Genomic DNA, 17,849 nt, shown 5'->3' with positions numbered 1-17,849 from the left:
TGTCTGTAGGTTAAGGAAATGGTATCTGTGTGTGCATCTATAAAAAGATAGGAAAGGTGCTGGTATATCAGGCAGTGTGGGATCCAGCGTGACATAAATGGTATGGAGTAAGCAGCTGATACTTTTCTGGTTTCAGCTGGGAGTTAATTTTCTTCCTAGTAGCTGGTACAGAGCTGTTTTTTTAAATTAGTATTAGAATAATGTCAATAACACAATAATGTTTCAGTTGTTGCTCAGCAGTACTTACCCCAATTCGAAGACTTTTCAGTGTCTGATGCTCTGACAGTGAGAAGGCGCTCAAGGGAAAAGGGCCAGGACCCTGACCTGAACTGGGCAAAGTGTGTAACATCATGCCCAATATTTAAACTGGGGGGAAGTTGGCTGGGAGGGGCCATGTGCTGCTGGGCAACAGGCTGGGCATCAGTGAGTGAGTGGCGATGAGCACTCATGCTCTGCATCACCTGTGCTTCTCAGGTTTTCTCTTTCTCTTTTTCCCATATTATTACTTTGGTTCAATTATTTAAGTGCTTTATCTCAACCCACAAATTTTGTTTCTAATTCCCTTCCCTACAGTAGGGGGAGGGGATAGGGAGTGAGCAAGAGGCTATGGGATGCTTAGTTGCTGGCTGGGGTAAACCACGACATCAAGGGATCTTCTGGCCTCTGCTCTGTAAATATTGTTTCCATGTCTTACATGCTGAAAATAGAAACTGCCAATATTTAGTCAACCTAGCTGTGGTGGCATTTCAAAAAAAACCAACCCCCAAATAAACTTAAAGACAAATTATCTTGTATATTCAATTTAGTTTTCTGTGAAAGCGTCTCATCTTGTTCATACATATATGCAGCAATAAAAGATTCACTCTTGCAGCTTGGAACAATCTATTCAAATAACTTTCATAGATGATCTCACTACTTGAGACACTACTTGTGTCTCAACCATTGTCAAGGGCTCAATTTCTCCTGCAATTCTGATTTACTAGGACTTAAAGAGATGATTTTGGCAAATCTGATACAATTTCAAAGTGTGTAGAAGTAAACTCACTATGCTGATAAAATAAATCTTCCTGTACTAAAAGCTCAAGCAGTGTTTTAGTGTTTAATGTGGAAGTCTCTCTCTCTTCAGACTGTGTATGTAGTTTCATTCTGAAGAAAAATCACTTCAATACAATTCAAACTGTAGTATGAAGACTCTGTCAAAGGGTTTATGTAGTGTCTCAGATAAAATTATTCTAAATAAATAGCTCCTCAGAAGCGAAAGTGTTTGTGTCAATAGTTAATTGCAGAAGTTCACACCTTACAGCCTATTTAGCAGATTTCCTTTTCTTCTGGAAGATTAACTTCATCACCTTTGTGTTCATTGATGCAGTGTAGAATTAGGGCATTTGTGCCTATGCTTTGACTGTGCATGTCCATCACTACTCTAAGGCTTTGCTACAGACTTAAGGTTCATGAAGATTTTTTTTTCTGCAGAAGGTTTTTGAATAAACTCAACAGAACAAATAGTTCCTTCCTAGTATATCATTACAAGTGTTATAATATCCAAGCATAAAAACATAACACACAAAGCAGTTTTGCAGTTAACACTGAGCAGCACTACTCAGCTGCCTCTGTCCTGTAAGAGTTGATGATCACAGCTAGCTACACTCACCATGCAATTAAGAGCTTCTTCACACCAATGAAATCAAACTGAAGCACTACATTTATTAAATTACAATCAGTGCCATGTTCAGCAACTCCATGGCTGTACACTGCTGTTTGGTGTACAAGCTGCAGAGATCACTTTGGAGTCTCCTCAAACTTGGGCTCTATGGGAGGAATGGGAGAGAGAAAATTCCTATTAGTCTCTTTTTATTCCATCTTCAAGCACCACAATTAATTTGCAATTCAAAGAAAACTAACCATTACATTGGCAAGCTAAATCAATACATTACAGTCTACACCCCCTCCTGACTGATTAAATGTGGGCAGCAGTAAACAGCAACTAGGCTGGAGACAGGTCTTTTTAACCTTGAGGGAGTTACGTATAAAGGCTAAGCCTCAGTAATATTCTGCCCAAACAGCTTTTAGTGACACCTGGCATATGAGAGAAGACAGCCGAGAAACTGAAGAAGTCAACCAGAATGTTACTGGACGAGTATTTCCAACATGGCTCTAAGAACAAGTCATCTCTCTTCTCTCCCTTTCATTAGTGTATCATCAGTGTATATTAACAGAGAGGAGCACACAATTTCAACTCAACTCAGCAAGATACTCTCCACATGCAGACACTGACCAAGGAGTTCTTGATGTCAAAGGTGCAGGCTCACAAAGGTTAGGGCTTTGGGCACTTGGGCTACTAATGCCTGCTGTCTTTAATACAAAGTCTGAGAGGCAAGGGTCAGCTTATAGTAAGCATCCCTAAGGTAAAAAAATTGATGTTCCTACTCATATAATTGCTCACATTAATTAGAATTTGAAACCTAATTGAAATTAGATCAAGGATAGGCAACAGGCAAAAGCACAAAGTCATGTTGTGTCTGTGCTTTGCTCTGTTCCTATGGCCACACAAATTCTTTTTCCTTACAAAAACAAGTAAAATTTTAATATGCATAGTTTCACATATGACACAGAAATAAAACTGAATGCAGAGAAACTACATCCCTAAAATTATGGAAAAATAAAACAGAAAAACCAAAGAGTCTACTTTACAGGTACTCTGTTTTATCTGCACCAGTTACAACCTGACACCAACTTCACCCAACTGAAATACTACCAAAACCCCAAACATTTTCAGGTGTGTTCCAAGTCTAAACTAGAATTCCCAGACAGTCTGATCAGAACTACAAGTTGCTGACTATGGTTGCTTGGCCTTGGCTTGCTGCCTGATACCCACCAAGCCTCATGCTGTCTGCCCCTTCCCTTCCACGCTACAACTTAGAGCAGTTAAACAGAAGTCATATCCAAATAGCTGAAGAAAAAGGTTTAATATAATTTAGCCACAAAAAATTCATAATTAAGGAAGTTAAGTCCTGTGTTAATTTTCTGAAATTAGTGGCTTTCCAGAGGAGCTTACAAAATCAAAAAAGTCACAGTTTGGATGATGTTAAGACTAACTGATATTCACATTATAGTCTGCTGATCTTTTTGGCAACATGAAAAAAATAGAGACCCTAGGCTATTTCTATTTGAGCTCTTTCTTAGAGTGTCTGAAGGACAATTAAGATATACTAATAATTAAGAAAACTTGCAGTCAGATCAGTCTAATGATGACCACATCTCTGCTAGAAAAGACCAATAATCAAAACAGGAGTTGCAAGGAAACAGATGTGAACGGTGCAAAAGCATAAGATTCCCAGTGGCCATTTTACACAAAATTAATGGTACAAATATAAACTAAAGGGGAATTTAAGAAGTCTGTGAGTGAACATGTCTCTACTTGCAATTAGAATTCAGTAAGATTGTTAACTCACCCTCAAATTTAAATTCTGGAAACTTGGTGAGATCTCCTTCACCATACGCCCGCTGGAGTCTTGCAAGGGATTCATTCATATCTTTTTGAAAGTCAGGTCCTGCATCAACAGGCCCTCCAGCTTGCCTAATAAAACATTAAAAGTTGTGATTAACAATTCAGTTCTAATATTTCACATGGAAAATTCTATGTTTTCAAGCCCATTTATAAATTAAAACCTTTCTAACAGCCAGCCAAAGGAAATAACTTAAAATATTTCCAAAACTCAGTATATGACACCTTAGGGCGTCCTTACCTTACACACAAACAAGATCTCAGGGTAAAGGTTTTCTGCTATCAGTGAAGAAAATCCAACTATCAGGGATGAAAATCTAAGCCTTTTGAGACAAAAGGTGGTCTTATGAGGCAAAACCACTCATGAGTATGGAGGCTCTCCTGGCTTTTAGTTTTGTTTGTTCCAGGTGTGAATTCCTAACAAAACTGTGATTTGCACCTCTTGTCTCTGAACTAGTTATCTCAGTTAGTAAAGCTTAACTGTTCTTGCCAAGAGAATGCATTTTGAATGCTAAAGAAGCAAAAATCCCCTCCTCAACAGGAGCTTCTTGGCCTCCAAGCATCAGATAACTGAAATAGGAACTCTTTAGATTGCCAGCACTCAGTTGTACCAGCACAGATCCATACTTAGAATTTGTAAAACCACCAAATATCTGCCTCCCTACACAGATGGGTTTGTAGGTAGGGATAGACACATCTTCTACCAGTAGAGCTAAGAAGCATCCTAATTCCTTCCCAGGAATACTTCCCAAGAATAAATTACACAGAATTACTATAGTTTTCTTTTCCTGGTCAGCAGTTCATTCAAACATTACAAGAATCTAAGATTCTATTTGAAGGAACTGCTTATTAACTTAAGATGCTAAAAGGATCATCCTGATAATTCCATTAATTCTCAATTGGTTTTGGAGGCTATTTCCATTCAGCTTCTGGAAACAAGACTACAGAATAACTGTTTTCCCCAGGAAAAAAAAAAACAAAAAAAAAACACCCAAAAGAAAAAGAAAGAAATTGTTTGTTTAGCTTTTCCCCCTCTATTTATAGAGCACGTAGGTGGGTAAAAATTAGCATACCAGTACATTCATGCTGTGTGCGAGAGACCTTAACTGTGTGGCTTAACTCCCCAAGAAGAATGGCATCAGATTTTTTTCTTAAGGGAAAAAATTTGGTATTTTCTATTAGATATGCAAGAACAACCTTTCCCACTAGTGAAACCGTAAGTGCTGCAGGAAAACACACCTTAAATATTTACAGGCCAGCCTACAGAAGTATCAAACTGTGAAAAATCAAACACTTCAGGTCTGATGTTTTTATGTCAAAATCAACAGACTTTCCCCTTTTGCCATCAGCCCCCTCCTTAAGACAACTTCCTTTACTTACTGGCTCTTTGTGTTGTACTCTCTGATCTTGTCCACGAAGAGCTTCTGGACGGGGTCGAGTTCTTTTGCCTTGTTGAAGACAATGGCAGAGAGCCCAATGTTCCTGCGCAGGTGAATGGACACCGCGGAGTGGAGAAGGGACGAAAGCCGCAAGATCTGCCGCAGGATCATGATGGCACTACTACTTTAACCATTAATACAACACGAAAGGAGAAACAAAAAATTAGTCACAGCGATATAATAAATGCATTAAAAAAGCAGGGAGAAAAATAGCTTGGACCTGAAACCAGAAAAGTATTTAAAAGAGATTTCCTTTAGGATATTATTAAGATAAATGCATAAGAAGAAAGAAAAATGTACTTTGGAGCTAAACTTTAAAGCAGAGAGGTAGTCAAAGGTTATTTAAAACAGCATGGGGGGAGGGGAATTTCCAGAAACCACTGAACCCAAGGGCACAAGGATCCCACGGCTGCAGCTCCGCGACCCCTTCGGTACGGAACCGCGACAGAACAACCCAGACAAACCGTGAAACCGGCTCTTCGCGTTAAGTAGGAAAAAAGGCGACACTTCCAAGCCCAGAGTCACCTTGGCCGAGCCGCTGCCTCCGCTCGGCCCCGCCGCCCTCGCAGTGCGCGCCGGGAGCCACCACCCGCCCCCCCCCCGCCACCTCCGCCCGCACACCGGGACTCCCCATCCGCACACACAGCCCGGCCCCGCTCAGCGCCCGCTGGGACCTGGCCAAGCGGGGGAAGAGCCCCGGGAGAGCCCAGCACTCACCGTCCCCGCACGGAGCCGCTTCCAACTGAGGGAAGGAGGCTCAGGGCCTTCCGGAGCCGCGGGGGCTGCCGGGAGTCGTAGTTCGTGCGGGGGCGCGGCGGTGTCGCGCGTTTCCCCGCGCTGGGCCTGCGCGCCGCCCCGATTCTGGCGCAGCCCGCTCCTGGACCCGCTCCCGGAGCCGGTCCTGGACCCGGAGCTGGGGGAGTTCACGGACGTGGACGGACGTTGGGACGTGTCGGTGCGGCGGGCGAGCGGACGGACGGACAGTGGCGGCGGCGGCGGCGGCGGCGGCGGGTGAGCGCGGCCCGGCCCGTGTTTTGTTTCCGTTTCTCTCCCGGCGGCTCCGCGGTCCCATTTCCGTTTCGGGTTCAAACAACGACACGGAGGCGCCGCGGGAAGCGGGGCCCACGGGGAGGTGGCGCCTTCGTGGCCGCGGGGAAAGGTGCCTGGGATCAGGAACCGAGGGCTCCCGCCGCGGGGATCGCCAGGCCTCCCCGGCCCGTGGAAACTTATCCCCGCTTGTAAAAACCCTGTTTTGGCCGAAAACTTAACAGCATGTGTGGTGTCCTGTGGCTCTCCCCTTGCAGTGGTGAGAAGCCCCTCGAGTGATGTGAGCAGTTCTGGGCCACCCTTTCCGAGCAGGACTTTAGGGGGGCTGGAGGGAGTCGGAGAAAGGCAGCGGAGTTGGGGAAGGGTCTGGAGCGCAAGTCTGATGAGGAGCAGGGAGGACTCACCTCGGGGAAAAGGAGGCCCAGGGAGGACCCTGTATCTCTTTACAACACCCTTTATCTCTTTACAACGGGAGGTTGCAGCCAGCTGGGGTTCGGGCTCTGCTCCTCCGCAAACCAGTAATAAAGAGTCTTAGGCTGTGGCAGAGGAGGTTTAGGTTGGACAGTAAGAGGAATTTCTTCACTGTAGGCGTGATTAGACATTGGAACAGGCAGCCCAGGTGGAATCACCATCCCTGGAGATGTTAAAGACTGGATGTGGCACTTAGTGCCATGGTCTAGTTGACATGGTGTTCAGTCATGATGATTTTGAAGGTCTCTTCCAGCCTAATTGATCCCATGATCTTGCATAGTTTGCTTCCTAATGTTTGACCAGGTACAGGCTGCACAGCTGCAGCTCCCAGTTTGGCTTTATTTTCTCACTTCAGGCTGTTGATAGGGAAGTTAAACACATCAAATCTGGTGTGATTTTCCCCCACCCTGTTCAGTGCTCCACTGTCTCCATCATAAAACTGAACGGGCTCATGAGTTGTAAAAGCTGATCTGTAAAGGATGGGCTATCTGCTTTGTTACCTGCTTTGTGTTGGTATCTATAATTTGGATAATATGAATGGATAGGAACCATGTGTTGCACACACCAGAGCTTCTCTGGGGTACAGATAACTCCAGTGACTGGGCTTCAGTATCATCTGATTATATTAATCCAGAACTGAACCCCATCTCACCATTACCTGGAAGGATAACAAACAATTCTACTCGTAAAGTTTGTGCTCATTTCCCAGTGGGCTCATTCCTTGCTTAACTCCTTGTGTTCTAGGGAAAAGATAGATCTTAAGTAGAACAGGAGGACTACTCTCCTTACTGTAAAAGATACTGGAGTAGCGCTGGGCTGTCACATGGGAAAAAGGCTCTGTTGACAGATGCCTTCTTGTGTATTTGGGGAGGTCAGCTTTCTTCTTGGTAAGTCTTAGGCTTGTTAGGCTGAAGGAAAAAGTAGAAACAAGCAGAAATCAGTAGGCTGAACCTTCCAGGAATCAACCACAGGTTTTATGTTCCTTTGAACAAATGCTGCTGTTGAAGTGTTCCTGCCACATGAACCCTCCATGCAAGCCAGGCTCTTTAAGCCTTTTTGTCTCTCAGCAGCCTTCAGGGAAGGGGCAGGCATTTTAGTCCCATCTGAACCTATATTCCCTTTCAAACTCTGCATCATCCTGTAGGAACAAACTCCTAGACTTCATGTGAAATATTTATATTGTAAGAAATCTCTTTATGCTAGTATAGGGAAGACTGAATGATTTTCCCATTTAGGCTTCTATGAACTTTAATGAGTTTAAGTGTTTACATTATGTTGTTTTTCTTAATACCCTTCTTTGTATCTGTGCTCAGCAGGACCATCTTTCTTCCTCTTTGTGTGCCTGCTCTTTGTGCACTTGCTTTTTGTGCCTGGGTTCCTCTTTCCTGTCCCTCCAGGGATCCGGAAATATAGCAAGACCTGAGAGATTCAACCATGAACTGCCTTTGAAGAGAGAGTGAGCAGTTACTAGTCCCAGCTGCCTGTTTGGAGTCCAATCCATAGGGACTTCTAAATATCTTAACAAATTCTGTACTGTTGCTGTGGGCAGTAATATTTTCTCACTCTGCATCCCTCTGCATTTAGCCATATTAAATAATTTCTGTCAGAAATCTATCAAGGTGGTGAGTTCTTTCTGTAAGTTTGCATTGTTTTCTCAGTAAATAACGTATGAATATGTCAAAGAACAGAAATCCCAGCCTAACCCCTTTGTGACCTTACTGGTAGACTCCCTTCATCAAAACAAGACAGTTTTAATCTGATTGCTAATACAGAAAAGACATTCGCCCCTTTTTTATCATATCAGTTTTCTTCTTTGGGAGTTTTCAGCAAGAGACATTGCTCAAATCTTGGTTTTGAAATATTTTTTAACAGTCTGACAGATCACTTGTAACCATGTGGGTATCACTGCATTCAGATTTTTAAGCCTGTCTACATTCTTCAGAAGTTGTGTTTCAGTCTTTCCCATTTATCATGACAATAATACACAAGATTAAGTGATACAGAAATTGATTCCTGGGGCCCTTTGGAGATTTTCACAGAGCCAGATCTGTGAACACGTTCTAGGTTTGCTTCTAGTAGTGAGATGTTGATAAGGTGATTTTTTACTTCTAACCTTGGTAGTTCCTTACAGAATGAACCACATGGAGCACTTGATTTCTTGACAGCTGATCTTACAAAATAGTTTTTGAAGGAGATGATGAATAGTTTGAATTTCTTTAGACAGTTTATGTAGCAGCTGTAAAACAAGTTGGTTAGTATTGCTTCTGAGAAGTTTTAAAGATTAATGCATATCCTTATTATCTTGTCTTCAGTACATACTCTTGCTAACAGTCGGGTTTGCGATAGAGTAGTACCTGGGAAAGGATGATTCCAGGATGGAAGTCTTGGTGCCCTCTTCTATTTTGGATATTTAAATAGTAGTAATGTTTTGCTTTTTCTTCAGTGTTTTTTTTTTTTCTTCCTCTGTGCTTCTAATTACTACTTCTTTTGCTATGAATTAATGATGTTATTTATTGTAAACTGTTAATATAATTTTGCCTGGTTTTTATCATATATATTTCATAGTAATGGTATATGTGCTGGTTAGTGAAAACCAGTAATACCAGACTAACTATGTCTTTACAGACCAAGTGCTGTAATTCTTTGTTTCCCACTTACGTTCCCAACAGATTCCAGTGTTCTAGAGGGCATGAAAATCTGCAGTATTAGTGAGAATGTCGTCACAGAATAGCTTTTCATTTCATTACTGACATCCTACTTTAGTTTGGGACTTCACAAGATACATTCATTGTGTTCATGTCATCAACTGTTCAGCTATGGGAGTCATGGTTGGAAAGATGAGATAGTCAACAAACACTTTGTTGTTGACTTTAATTGCCTATGAAGAAATTATGCATCTTCTCCCCAACTGCCTCCTCCAACATGTCATGTAAAATGCTGCTTAAATTTACAAGTATCTTTCAGCCATGCTGGGAAGGTAGTTTGGATTTTCAGATGTGCTTTGCTGTAGGTGGCCTGTAGCAACAATTAAAAAAAAAAATCTATAAATTTGGGTGCCTCCAAGAGAATCAGCCTTTGGACTCTGTGCAAATGTCTTAATAGTCCCATGTTTGCTTCTAGAACATTTATTTGAGAACAGGTATAGTAATATATTTTGTGAAATATATATTAGCTGTTGGATTTATTTTTTTGCTTTAAAAGGCTATTCTGGTATTTGATTTAAAAAATGTGTGATAGGACACAAAATATTGTCTAGTCTTGTTGGTCTGTGACTTACACAAAAAATTCTTTTCTGTTCACAGCTCTGTTCTTAAAACATTGCAGCCATGACTAAGAGAGAGGCAGAGGAGCTGATAGAAATTGAGATTGATGGAACTGAGAAACAGGAATGCACTGAAGAAAGGTATGTACTGTCTTTGCTTTTTGGGATCCTTAGGCAGCAATTAATTGACTAATTCATTTTTCTGTTTCTTGTCTAATTAAATGGTGGTTTTCCAGAAGATGTAGCCACTATAGGAAATCATTATAGTGCTGTCATGTTCCTCACCCTTAATTAGCTAAATCCCAAACTATTTTGGTTATCTCTTGCTATGTTATTAGTACTTTACTTTTCCTATTTTCATGTCTATAGTAGTATGTCTGTGTGTGTGCTGCAAACCTTTCAGCTTCAATGGATCCTTCTGTAATTGAGATGGACCTTTCTATATCTCCAGTCCTTTGCTTTACTGTTATACAAGATTTATACAGGATGATTTGTTTTTAACAGAGCAGAAATGATGCTCAGTATCTGCTATACTATTGTTAGGGCCATTGAAACTATACATACTGAAGTAGGATGCCTTCTGATTTAATTACCTCAGCCTGGATTTTTAGTTTTGAATGCTTCCCTTCTAATTTTCCCTACTGTGTTTGGAAGCTCAGAGCATCAGTCAATGTGTAGGATAGTGCTGCAATCAGGTCTAACCACAGAAGAGCAAAGAAAATTAATTCTCTGTGAATAAAACAGATCAAACACAGAGGGGTATGAAATATAACCCAAAACTTGATTAAAACAAAATAAGGTTAGATGTTGATACCAAAAATATTGATATATTTTATTTAATACTAAAAGAGGTAAAGAGAAAGAAAGAAAATAAGAAATAAGAAAAAGAGGTGGGAGGTGGAGTTAGGGAGAGTGACAAATATTAAGAAGAAGCACATCACCCTTCCAAAGGTCCCAGCGATATCTCATTGCTTCCCTCCATCTGGTCTTCTTGGTACTAAGGGTCCTTGCTGAAAAGTCTAGAATGCAATGGATTAATGTATGTTTGGGCAGGTGGGAACACACAGGTACCTCCCAGCTGGGGGACAAATTTGGCACTGTCCCTTGCAGGACTGCAGATCTGTTCCATCACGTAGGATCTCCTGCAGTGCAGGGTCTGGGGACCCCTTTGGTGGGGGGCCCTTGGTGAGCCATGGCACCCCCTCAGCTGTCCCTGACGTGGTTGTCCCTCACACAGATGTGGCTTCCAGGGGTGGGGGGCCCCACAGCTGGGCCAGTCTGCCCGGGGGAGGATGGGTGTTCCCTGCATCTGGCCAGAGGCCATGCCACACTCCCAAAACCTCTCCTCCTTCCCTGCCTTGGTGTAGGGATCTGTGGGAGCTTGGCAGCAGAGAAACCTAGGGATGTGGCCTCCATACCAAAGGTGCTGGGCTTAATCCTTTTGTGATAGATAAGTATTGCGATGGTTGGCTCTCACAATTAAAAGGCAAATATTACATATATGTTAAGAGAAGTTCTATGGTTATGTTTACCCCACCTTGCATTGTTATCACGGGGTGACCTGAGTAGTCAGGACATTTGGGAGGATCAGCTTGTTACTGTAGCGGCACCTGACCTCCAATCAACATGTAAAGAAGTTAATTCCACCACTGGACAGCGAAAAAGCAGTTGATTGACAGCGAAAAAGGAGTCAATAGACAGAACTTTGAGAGGGGCTAAAGGGTTTAAAAGGCAAAACCTCTACTGTGTAGATGATCACATGGTAGGAAAAATCCTTTGCTCCTGATCCTGTAATATTTTCTCTATTCAGTCTCCTGTTGTATTTTTGATAAGGTTTTAATAAACCTTTTAAAATTTTTGGAAGTGAGTATCATTTATCACACTCTTGTGAATGTATTCTTTTCCCCCAGCCCAGACTTAGGTCACTTTATATTATCTCTATTTACTTGCAGTTGAGGGCCTCAAGTCAGCAGGCCCATTCAGGGTGCGGTGGTGCAGTTCTTGTTACCCACTTTTGCTGTAATAAGCAAAAGTCCTTCATAAAGATGTTTAAGCCATATACCATAACATTTCGGTCTCCAACAGGCAGAAAGAACTGAGGCTGGTTAGGTTAACAGCTCTTTAAGAACCTATTCTGGAGAACTGATTCAAAGCCACTTACTAGTTTCCTACTATTCTAAGTTCCTTGTGTATTTTTACCACTTACAGACTGTCTGTGTACGTTCTGGTTTCCTTCTGTGTAAATGAAGAGACTGTGTAAGGTCATTGTTATAAATGTGTCCCATAACAATGACATTTCCGAATGCTTGTGCCAGTACTGGTGTCGTTGTAGTGCAAGACAACCATGTCATGTGACTAATAGTTCCTTCAAGGCACCGTGTTGCTCTACTTCCTTCTGGTTGCCCCTTTTATGTGTTAAGCTTGTTATTCTTGTACTGACCAGTGAAAAGACATGGAAAGTTGCTATGTATGAGTGTGAGCATTTTTTCCCTTCTATTTTCCCTCTCTGTGTTTCTGTGTGTGCTTTTAACTTGAATATCTTTTAAATACGGTCCAGGCAAAGCAAATAAAATGAGTTTACTCTACATGCAAGTTAACAATATATGATATGCTAACTATGGCTTACTGTCTTGAAAAATGTGATCTGAATCTTGGGTATTTACCCGAGCATTTTAGTGGTGACAGGGTGAAAGAAGAGTTACACAACTATAAAATTAATGAGACCAAATTTAGTAATTGACTCTACTCAAATGAAGAGTACTCAAACTAATACTGCATTGTCAGTTTTCACCTCATGAGGGATCAGTTTGGCTAGCTCTGGACCCTGGCAACAAAGACAAATGCAAAAGATGAGAGGCGCACTTTCTTCTGAGGCCAAAGTCCCACAGCTTTAATGTAGAACAACTCCAGGAGAGAAAAGAGGGAGCCTGGGAGAGAAAATGGCATCTGGGAGAGGAAAGACACCGGGTACCTCCTGGTGGGAGATTTTAAACCCGGGGGGAGGAAAGGAACTACAGCCAATGGGATACAACTGATGGAAGGGGTGAAGGGAGGAACCAATCCAGGGGAAAACAACACCACAGGACTTGGTGGGTTGTCACCCTGGGTTTTTGAGATTTCTAGAAAAGCCTTCTGATATTGACATTCTTGTAAAGAACTTTCCCACACACTTTCCTGTAAACAACTCATAATTTACATTCTTGTGAAAAACGGACACTGTTGACGGACTGTTGGTTAAGCCAGTGTCTGTGGAGAGGTGGCACTGTCATCCTCCAATCCACTGTTACCTTTGTAAAACTATAAATTATGGAGTCAGAGAATAAACGCCCTCTTTTCCTTCTCACCTGGAGAACGGTGCGTGTGTGCGTTCTTTCGTGTCCTACAGCGACAGTGGGTGTACGGAGCAAACCCTGTGATACAAAACAAACCACTCAGTGCAAAATAATAACTGAATAAACTACTCACTGCAATACAACACTGCATGATATTAAGATTTCAGAGTCAGTGGTTTTTTTTATCTAGTTTACTTCCAACTTTTATTAAGCTTTCCTATACCTGCTCTATTAACATATAAGTAATGATTTGTTATATTAATTTGCTATTTAAGCATTGTCGAGCAAAGCTACACCACCGCAGAATTTGTGAGTCAGGCTATTGACATCAGTGAACCCATTGGAAATCTTAAGAAGTTGCTGGAACCCAGACTGCAGTGTTCCTTGGATGCACACGAGATTTGTCTGCAAGATATCCAGGTAAACTGAAAGGTTGTTAAAGATTTAACTTCATACTGGAGAAGTGTTTTACATACTTTTTCCCTTTTTTCCATTGTCTGTGGAATTCATGCTTCATGTGGAATATTAACTACAGTTAAGAGTTTAATTTCATGTCAGGTTCATTATCATCAGACCATTTAATGTATGCACACTAATTCAGTGGGAATACAATCAAAATATTCTTGGAGTTCCTGGTGTGAGGTTAAGAAACCACCTTGCAAGTGAAAGAAGAATGAGGGCAATGACTGTACTACTTTCTCTTGAGGTAGCCCGCATCATTTGTTGCTGCCAGAATTTCCATAATTCTAATCTTGCTTTTAATCTAAATGAGAAGGTTTCTGTATTATTGAGGTATAGAGGTAGCAAAGCATTACTCAAGAAATCTCCCCCTCCCATTTTTTCAGGCATTGGCACATGTTAGTGTAACTGTTTTGTGTTTTATTTGGAGTTACAATCACAGTTACATCTGTGGTTTTTCCAGAAACAACAGGAGAATATTGTTATAAAGATAAGAATTTTTATGAAGGTGTTAAAAACTCAGAGAAGGAACTGTAGATAGTTTTCAGGTAGTGAAGATACCTCCTCCTATTGCATTACTTCTTTTAGGTAAAAAAAGGTTCCTGTAGGCAAAAATATCTTAAACAGAACAGAGTGGCAAGTTTCAAATACTATCAATTTTTTTCTTTTATGTACTATGTCTAAGACAGTACTAAAAATATTTGCACACTTCTTCAGAAAATTTGCTGCAGGCACCCAGTGTTTCTAAAATTTAAAGGAGAGTAAGTTTATTGTATCTGTGAAACTAATACATATTTTTCATTTTTAATGCTTTTATCAAGCTGGACCCAGATCGAAGCCTTTTTGATCAAGGAGTGAAAACAGATGGAACAGTGCAACTCAGTGTGCAAGTAATATCTAGGCAAGGTAAGCAGTTACATTTGTCTGTTGTACTGACAAACTTGTGAAACAGTTTGTTTGTTTTACAGGCAAATTTGCACGAATACTTGTGAGCAAGCAAATGTAATCTCCTATTCCTAGCTTTAAAATTCAGAAAATCAATGAATGGTCACAGAGCTTCAGAATGTCTTTTTCATTGTGTACTGTAGTTCTAAGTAGTAAAATTAAAATAAATGTCATGCACTAATGCTATTTGAAATGTTTTTTAAAGGAATTTAATATCATTTTTATAAGTAACAAAATTAAGCACAAATCCAGAACCCAAACAACTCTTAGTCTAGTAGTATCAGTTACAGTATGAGGTTTTCCTCAAGGTTGAGTAGTTACTCTTATCAGACCAATTATCGATGCAGGCAAAAGATTTTTGTGTAAGTACGTGGCAGTTTCATCCCTGTGAGGTGAGTGAGCTTGTGTGCTTTAGGAACAATTACATTTTGAAAGTAAATGTAGCTAACTGAAAATCCTTATCAAGGTCCATGATCACTCTCTATTGTCTGTTTTCTTTGGATGAGAAGTCAGAATAAACCATTGTGTAAGAAGAATATTAACCAGTTGCATACAGATTTGTTAAGGCATAGTTTTTACTTCTATTATATGGTATGACAGGATTTCCCCTTGTCAAATTCTCAGGAACTAGCAGTTCATTGTTTTACTTTTTGTCCTAGTTTTCTGCTTTGCCCCCTCCAAATGTCTTGAGTGAAGGACAGCCAGACAGCCACCACTCTTTATAGACAATGAACATATTGGGCTATGGGAACAAGTGTTCATTTCTGTATTTTTAAACAGAGACGAGTTTGTACAGGAGTAAATTAGTTATCTGTTTTGAGTTACATCAGCAAAGCAAGGAGCAAAATTTGGGGTGCACTTTTTGTTTCCTTTTGGGTTCATTGTAGATTAAACAGAAGAAAACTTTTCTGCTTTGTATTAACAATCTTCAGTAAGACACAATTTGCATTTAATGCTGAATGTCAGGTGACTAGTGCTAGGTTGAGTCCTCAGTTCCCCATATGTAATGGGAAGTGTACTACCTTTCTGCTTATAAAATAGAATGGAAATACCCTTCAGGGAACTAGAATAACTGCTCTTAATTCATGCCCAGTAACTTCTAGTATTCAATGCTCAGACTTCCATTTTCAAAAGGATGTGAGTGATGAATATCTTCACTATCATCTTCCATGTTCGTCATGGTTTTGCATGGGAGACATTTAGAGAAGTGATGCAAAGCTTCCAGCCACTGGAAAGCTGGACACGCCTTTATGAAAAACACATGTTAAAGACAAAAGAAGTGCAGGAACTTCCTCTTTTGCTTCTGGTCTGCAAAGAGGTAATGTGCCCCGGCCCCTGTCAGCCAGGCTGGGGCCGGGCAGTCCCGGCCATGGGGCTGGGCCCCTTCCCCCTGGGGCACCTGCCTGCCCCCTGCCATCGGCTGCCGGGCAGGGGGGCAGTGCCATGGGCCGGGCCAGGCAGGCTCTGCCATGGGGCCAGGCCCCTCTCCAGGGCTCTGGGGGCTCACCAAGCCCATCCTGCCTGGGCCAGGCCCCAGCAGCTGCCAGGCAGGGGGGCAGTGCCATGGGCCGGGCCAGGCAGGCTCTGCCATGGGGCCAGGCCCCTCTCCAGGGTTCTGGGCGCTCACCAAGCCTGTCCTGCCCAGGCCGGGCCCCAGCAGCCGCCGGGCAGGAAGGCGGGGGAGGCTGCGGAGCCCTGGCTGGAGCAGGGCCGGGCCATGGCTGTAAACATCTTGCCACCAGGTCCCCTTCCCCCAGCACGGCCACCACACGAGATCAAGCGGTGAGACCGGGGGCAGCCCTGCAGCCTGTGCAGAGTGGCCCTGCAGCTGGAATTGAATGCAGAGAAAACCAAAGACCTGCCACGAGGCCAGTCCTGACACAGCCCCAGCCACAGTTCCCACCTCTGGCACTGAGTGACCATCTGCAGGCCCTAGGCAAGATGTTAGCTCCTTCAGTGCTTCAGTCCTCCTTTGAGAGAGAGAAAGGAGCAAGATGCAAGCATGTAAAGGAGCAACATGAAGACACCAAGGTTAGTGAAGAAGTCAAGTCCCAGATGGGAGGGATGAAGAGATGCCTTGATATTGGAGCTGAAATAACTTTTGTAAAGCTGTGGAGAAAAGACTCTGTTCCCCTGTAACACATGAAAGCCATGGGGAGATGAAGGGTTCAAATTAATACTGAGCAAAGGCTTCCATGCTAAAGTAAGCAGATATGAAAGCAGCTGTGATCCCATGAGAAGTTTGAACAGAGGAGATAAGAGTGGTCCTGTACCCCCAGAAGAAGAAGAAGACCTCTGTTCCCAGCGATGAAGATGATTTCAGAGATAGATAATGAGAACTTTTGCCTTTGAACAGCTAATCTTTAAAACAACACCCCATAATTTGCTGTGGCCCATAAACACAGCTGTGGGAAAAGCTTGTGGAAAATAGGAGGGACTTCACAATGGCAGAGTTCCCCAGGTGGCTGCTATTCGTGACAAATTGAGAGCCACGAAAGAACTGGCATTTTTTCACTCATTGAGAAGTCTCCATAACATTAACAAGAAGGACTTCTCTCCCTAAGTGAACTGAAGAAAGACTATCCTAGAGGTGGTAAACTCTAGACTGAAATTTTAGGTTTTGTTTCTTTACATTGTCAGTGGGAAAGAAAAGGTTGTGGGGGAGGAGAAGAAGTGTTCTGAAGGTTTTGTTCTTATTCTTACTATTCTTTCTTTTAGTTATTGTTAATTTAAAGTTTTGACCCTGGTTTGTCTTTCTCCTAATCCTACCTCACAGCAGGAAGTGAGTGCATTGGTGGTTGGCCAGTGCTGAACCCATCACACTCCTTGGTGCGCCACCCGGGAAATCTCAAAATTGGCAAACCAAAACCACTACATGAAATTGGTGTTTCCACCTGGTTTTGAACTGAAACTGCCACAATGTTCTTCTTGTGTTTAGTTTTTTCCTTTAAATGTAAACTGAGGTTCATGATCACTTAACACAAGGAGCTTCTTGTTCCATGCCCCCAGCACACCTTGTCTCTCTCCCTCCCTCCTCTCCTCCCTGCCTCCCATCTTAAAAGAAACACTTGAATATTAAGTACTTCTGGGTCACTTTGGAACACTCCTCTGTGTTGTTTTTCAGGCATGGAAACTTTAGCACCTCATAAGGTACCTGTTTGTTGAAGGCATGTAAAATATGGCAGGGCAGAATATCAGAAAGCATGCATATAAACGAAAGGAAGATACTTGGATCACTAACAGGAAAATTGACTTGTTCCTCTTGACCACAGTACCCCTTTGAGCCAGATGGGAAAAAACGGCTTCTTACTCCATCCTCATATTTTACCTGCATGAATGAGGTTTTGAGAGATTCTCAGTTCACTTATGTTTATTTTCCCCTCACTTAT

The 17,849-nt window shown here is 42.1% G+C and overlaps 2 protein-coding genes across 8 annotated transcripts in view; one reads left to right on the top strand and one right to left on the bottom strand.

Annotated features, from left to right (window-relative positions):
* Window positions 1-1,679: 1,679 nt before the first annotated feature.
* Window positions 1,680-5,800, bottom strand: ATP5PF (ATP synthase peripheral stalk subunit F6). Of its 6 annotated transcripts, none has more exons than XM_084201271.1 (4): window positions 5,662-5,800; window positions 4,886-5,068; window positions 3,453-3,577; window positions 1,680-1,808 (listed from the first exon to the last, which is right to left on the bottom strand). In XM_084201271.1, the coding sequence occupies exons 2-4, from the start codon at window positions 5,053-5,055 to the stop codon at window positions 1,780-1,782; spliced, it is 324 nt and encodes a 107-aa protein (XP_084057397.1). In that variant the 5' UTR covers window positions 5,056-5,068; window positions 5,662-5,800; the 3' UTR covers window positions 1,680-1,779. The 6 variants fall into 6 exon arrangements, with proteins under 6 accessions (XP_084057397.1, XP_084057394.1, XP_084057395.1 ...); XM_084201268.1 differs by having other exon boundaries at window positions 4,886-5,065; window positions 5,662-5,798; XM_084201269.1 differs by lacking the exon at window positions 5,662-5,800 and adding an exon at window positions 5,470-5,528 and having other exon boundaries at window positions 4,886-5,065.
* A 16-nt stretch (window positions 5,801-5,816) lies between these two features.
* The window catches only part of GABPA (GA binding protein transcription factor subunit alpha), a 28,857-nt gene continuing 16,824 nt past the window's right edge, over window positions 5,817-17,849 (top strand). Inside the window, exons 1-4 of one of the 2 annotated variants that reach the window (XM_084201265.1) lie at window positions 5,817-5,955; window positions 9,765-9,865; window positions 13,332-13,476; window positions 14,337-14,421. In XM_084201265.1, coding sequence (XP_084057391.1) covers window positions 9,789-9,865; window positions 13,332-13,476; window positions 14,337-14,421 — 307 coding nt within the window. In that variant the 5' untranslated portion in view covers window positions 5,817-5,955; window positions 9,765-9,788. Of the gene's footprint in view, window positions 5,956-6,109; window positions 6,251-9,764; window positions 9,866-13,331; window positions 13,477-14,336; window positions 14,422-17,849 lie in introns of those variants that run through there. The other variant, XM_084201266.1, reaches the window with a different exon arrangement.

Source organism: Fringilla coelebs, assembly GCF_963513975.1.
Source record: "Fringilla coelebs genome assembly, chromosome: 2".
Lineage (NCBI taxonomy): Eukaryota > Metazoa > Chordata > Aves > Passeriformes > Fringillidae > Fringilla > Fringilla coelebs.
This window is presented reverse-complemented; position numbering and strand designations above follow the sequence as displayed.

Excerpts from the sequence above, each read along its gene's own strand:
- ATP5PF (XM_084201271.1), bottom strand. The coding sequence starts at position 5,055 with ATGATCCTGCGGCAGATCTTGCGGCTTTCGTCCCTTCTCCACTCCGCG. Across the intron at positions 3,578-4,885 it reads GAGTACAACACAAAGAGCCA|GCAAGCTGGAGGGCCTGTTG; the intron begins GTAAGTAAAGGA and ends ATGTTTTATTAG. Across the intron at positions 1,809-3,452 it reads TCCAGAATTTAAATTTGAGG|AGCCCAAGTTTGAGGAGACT; the intron begins GTGAGTTAACAA and ends TTCCTCCCATAG.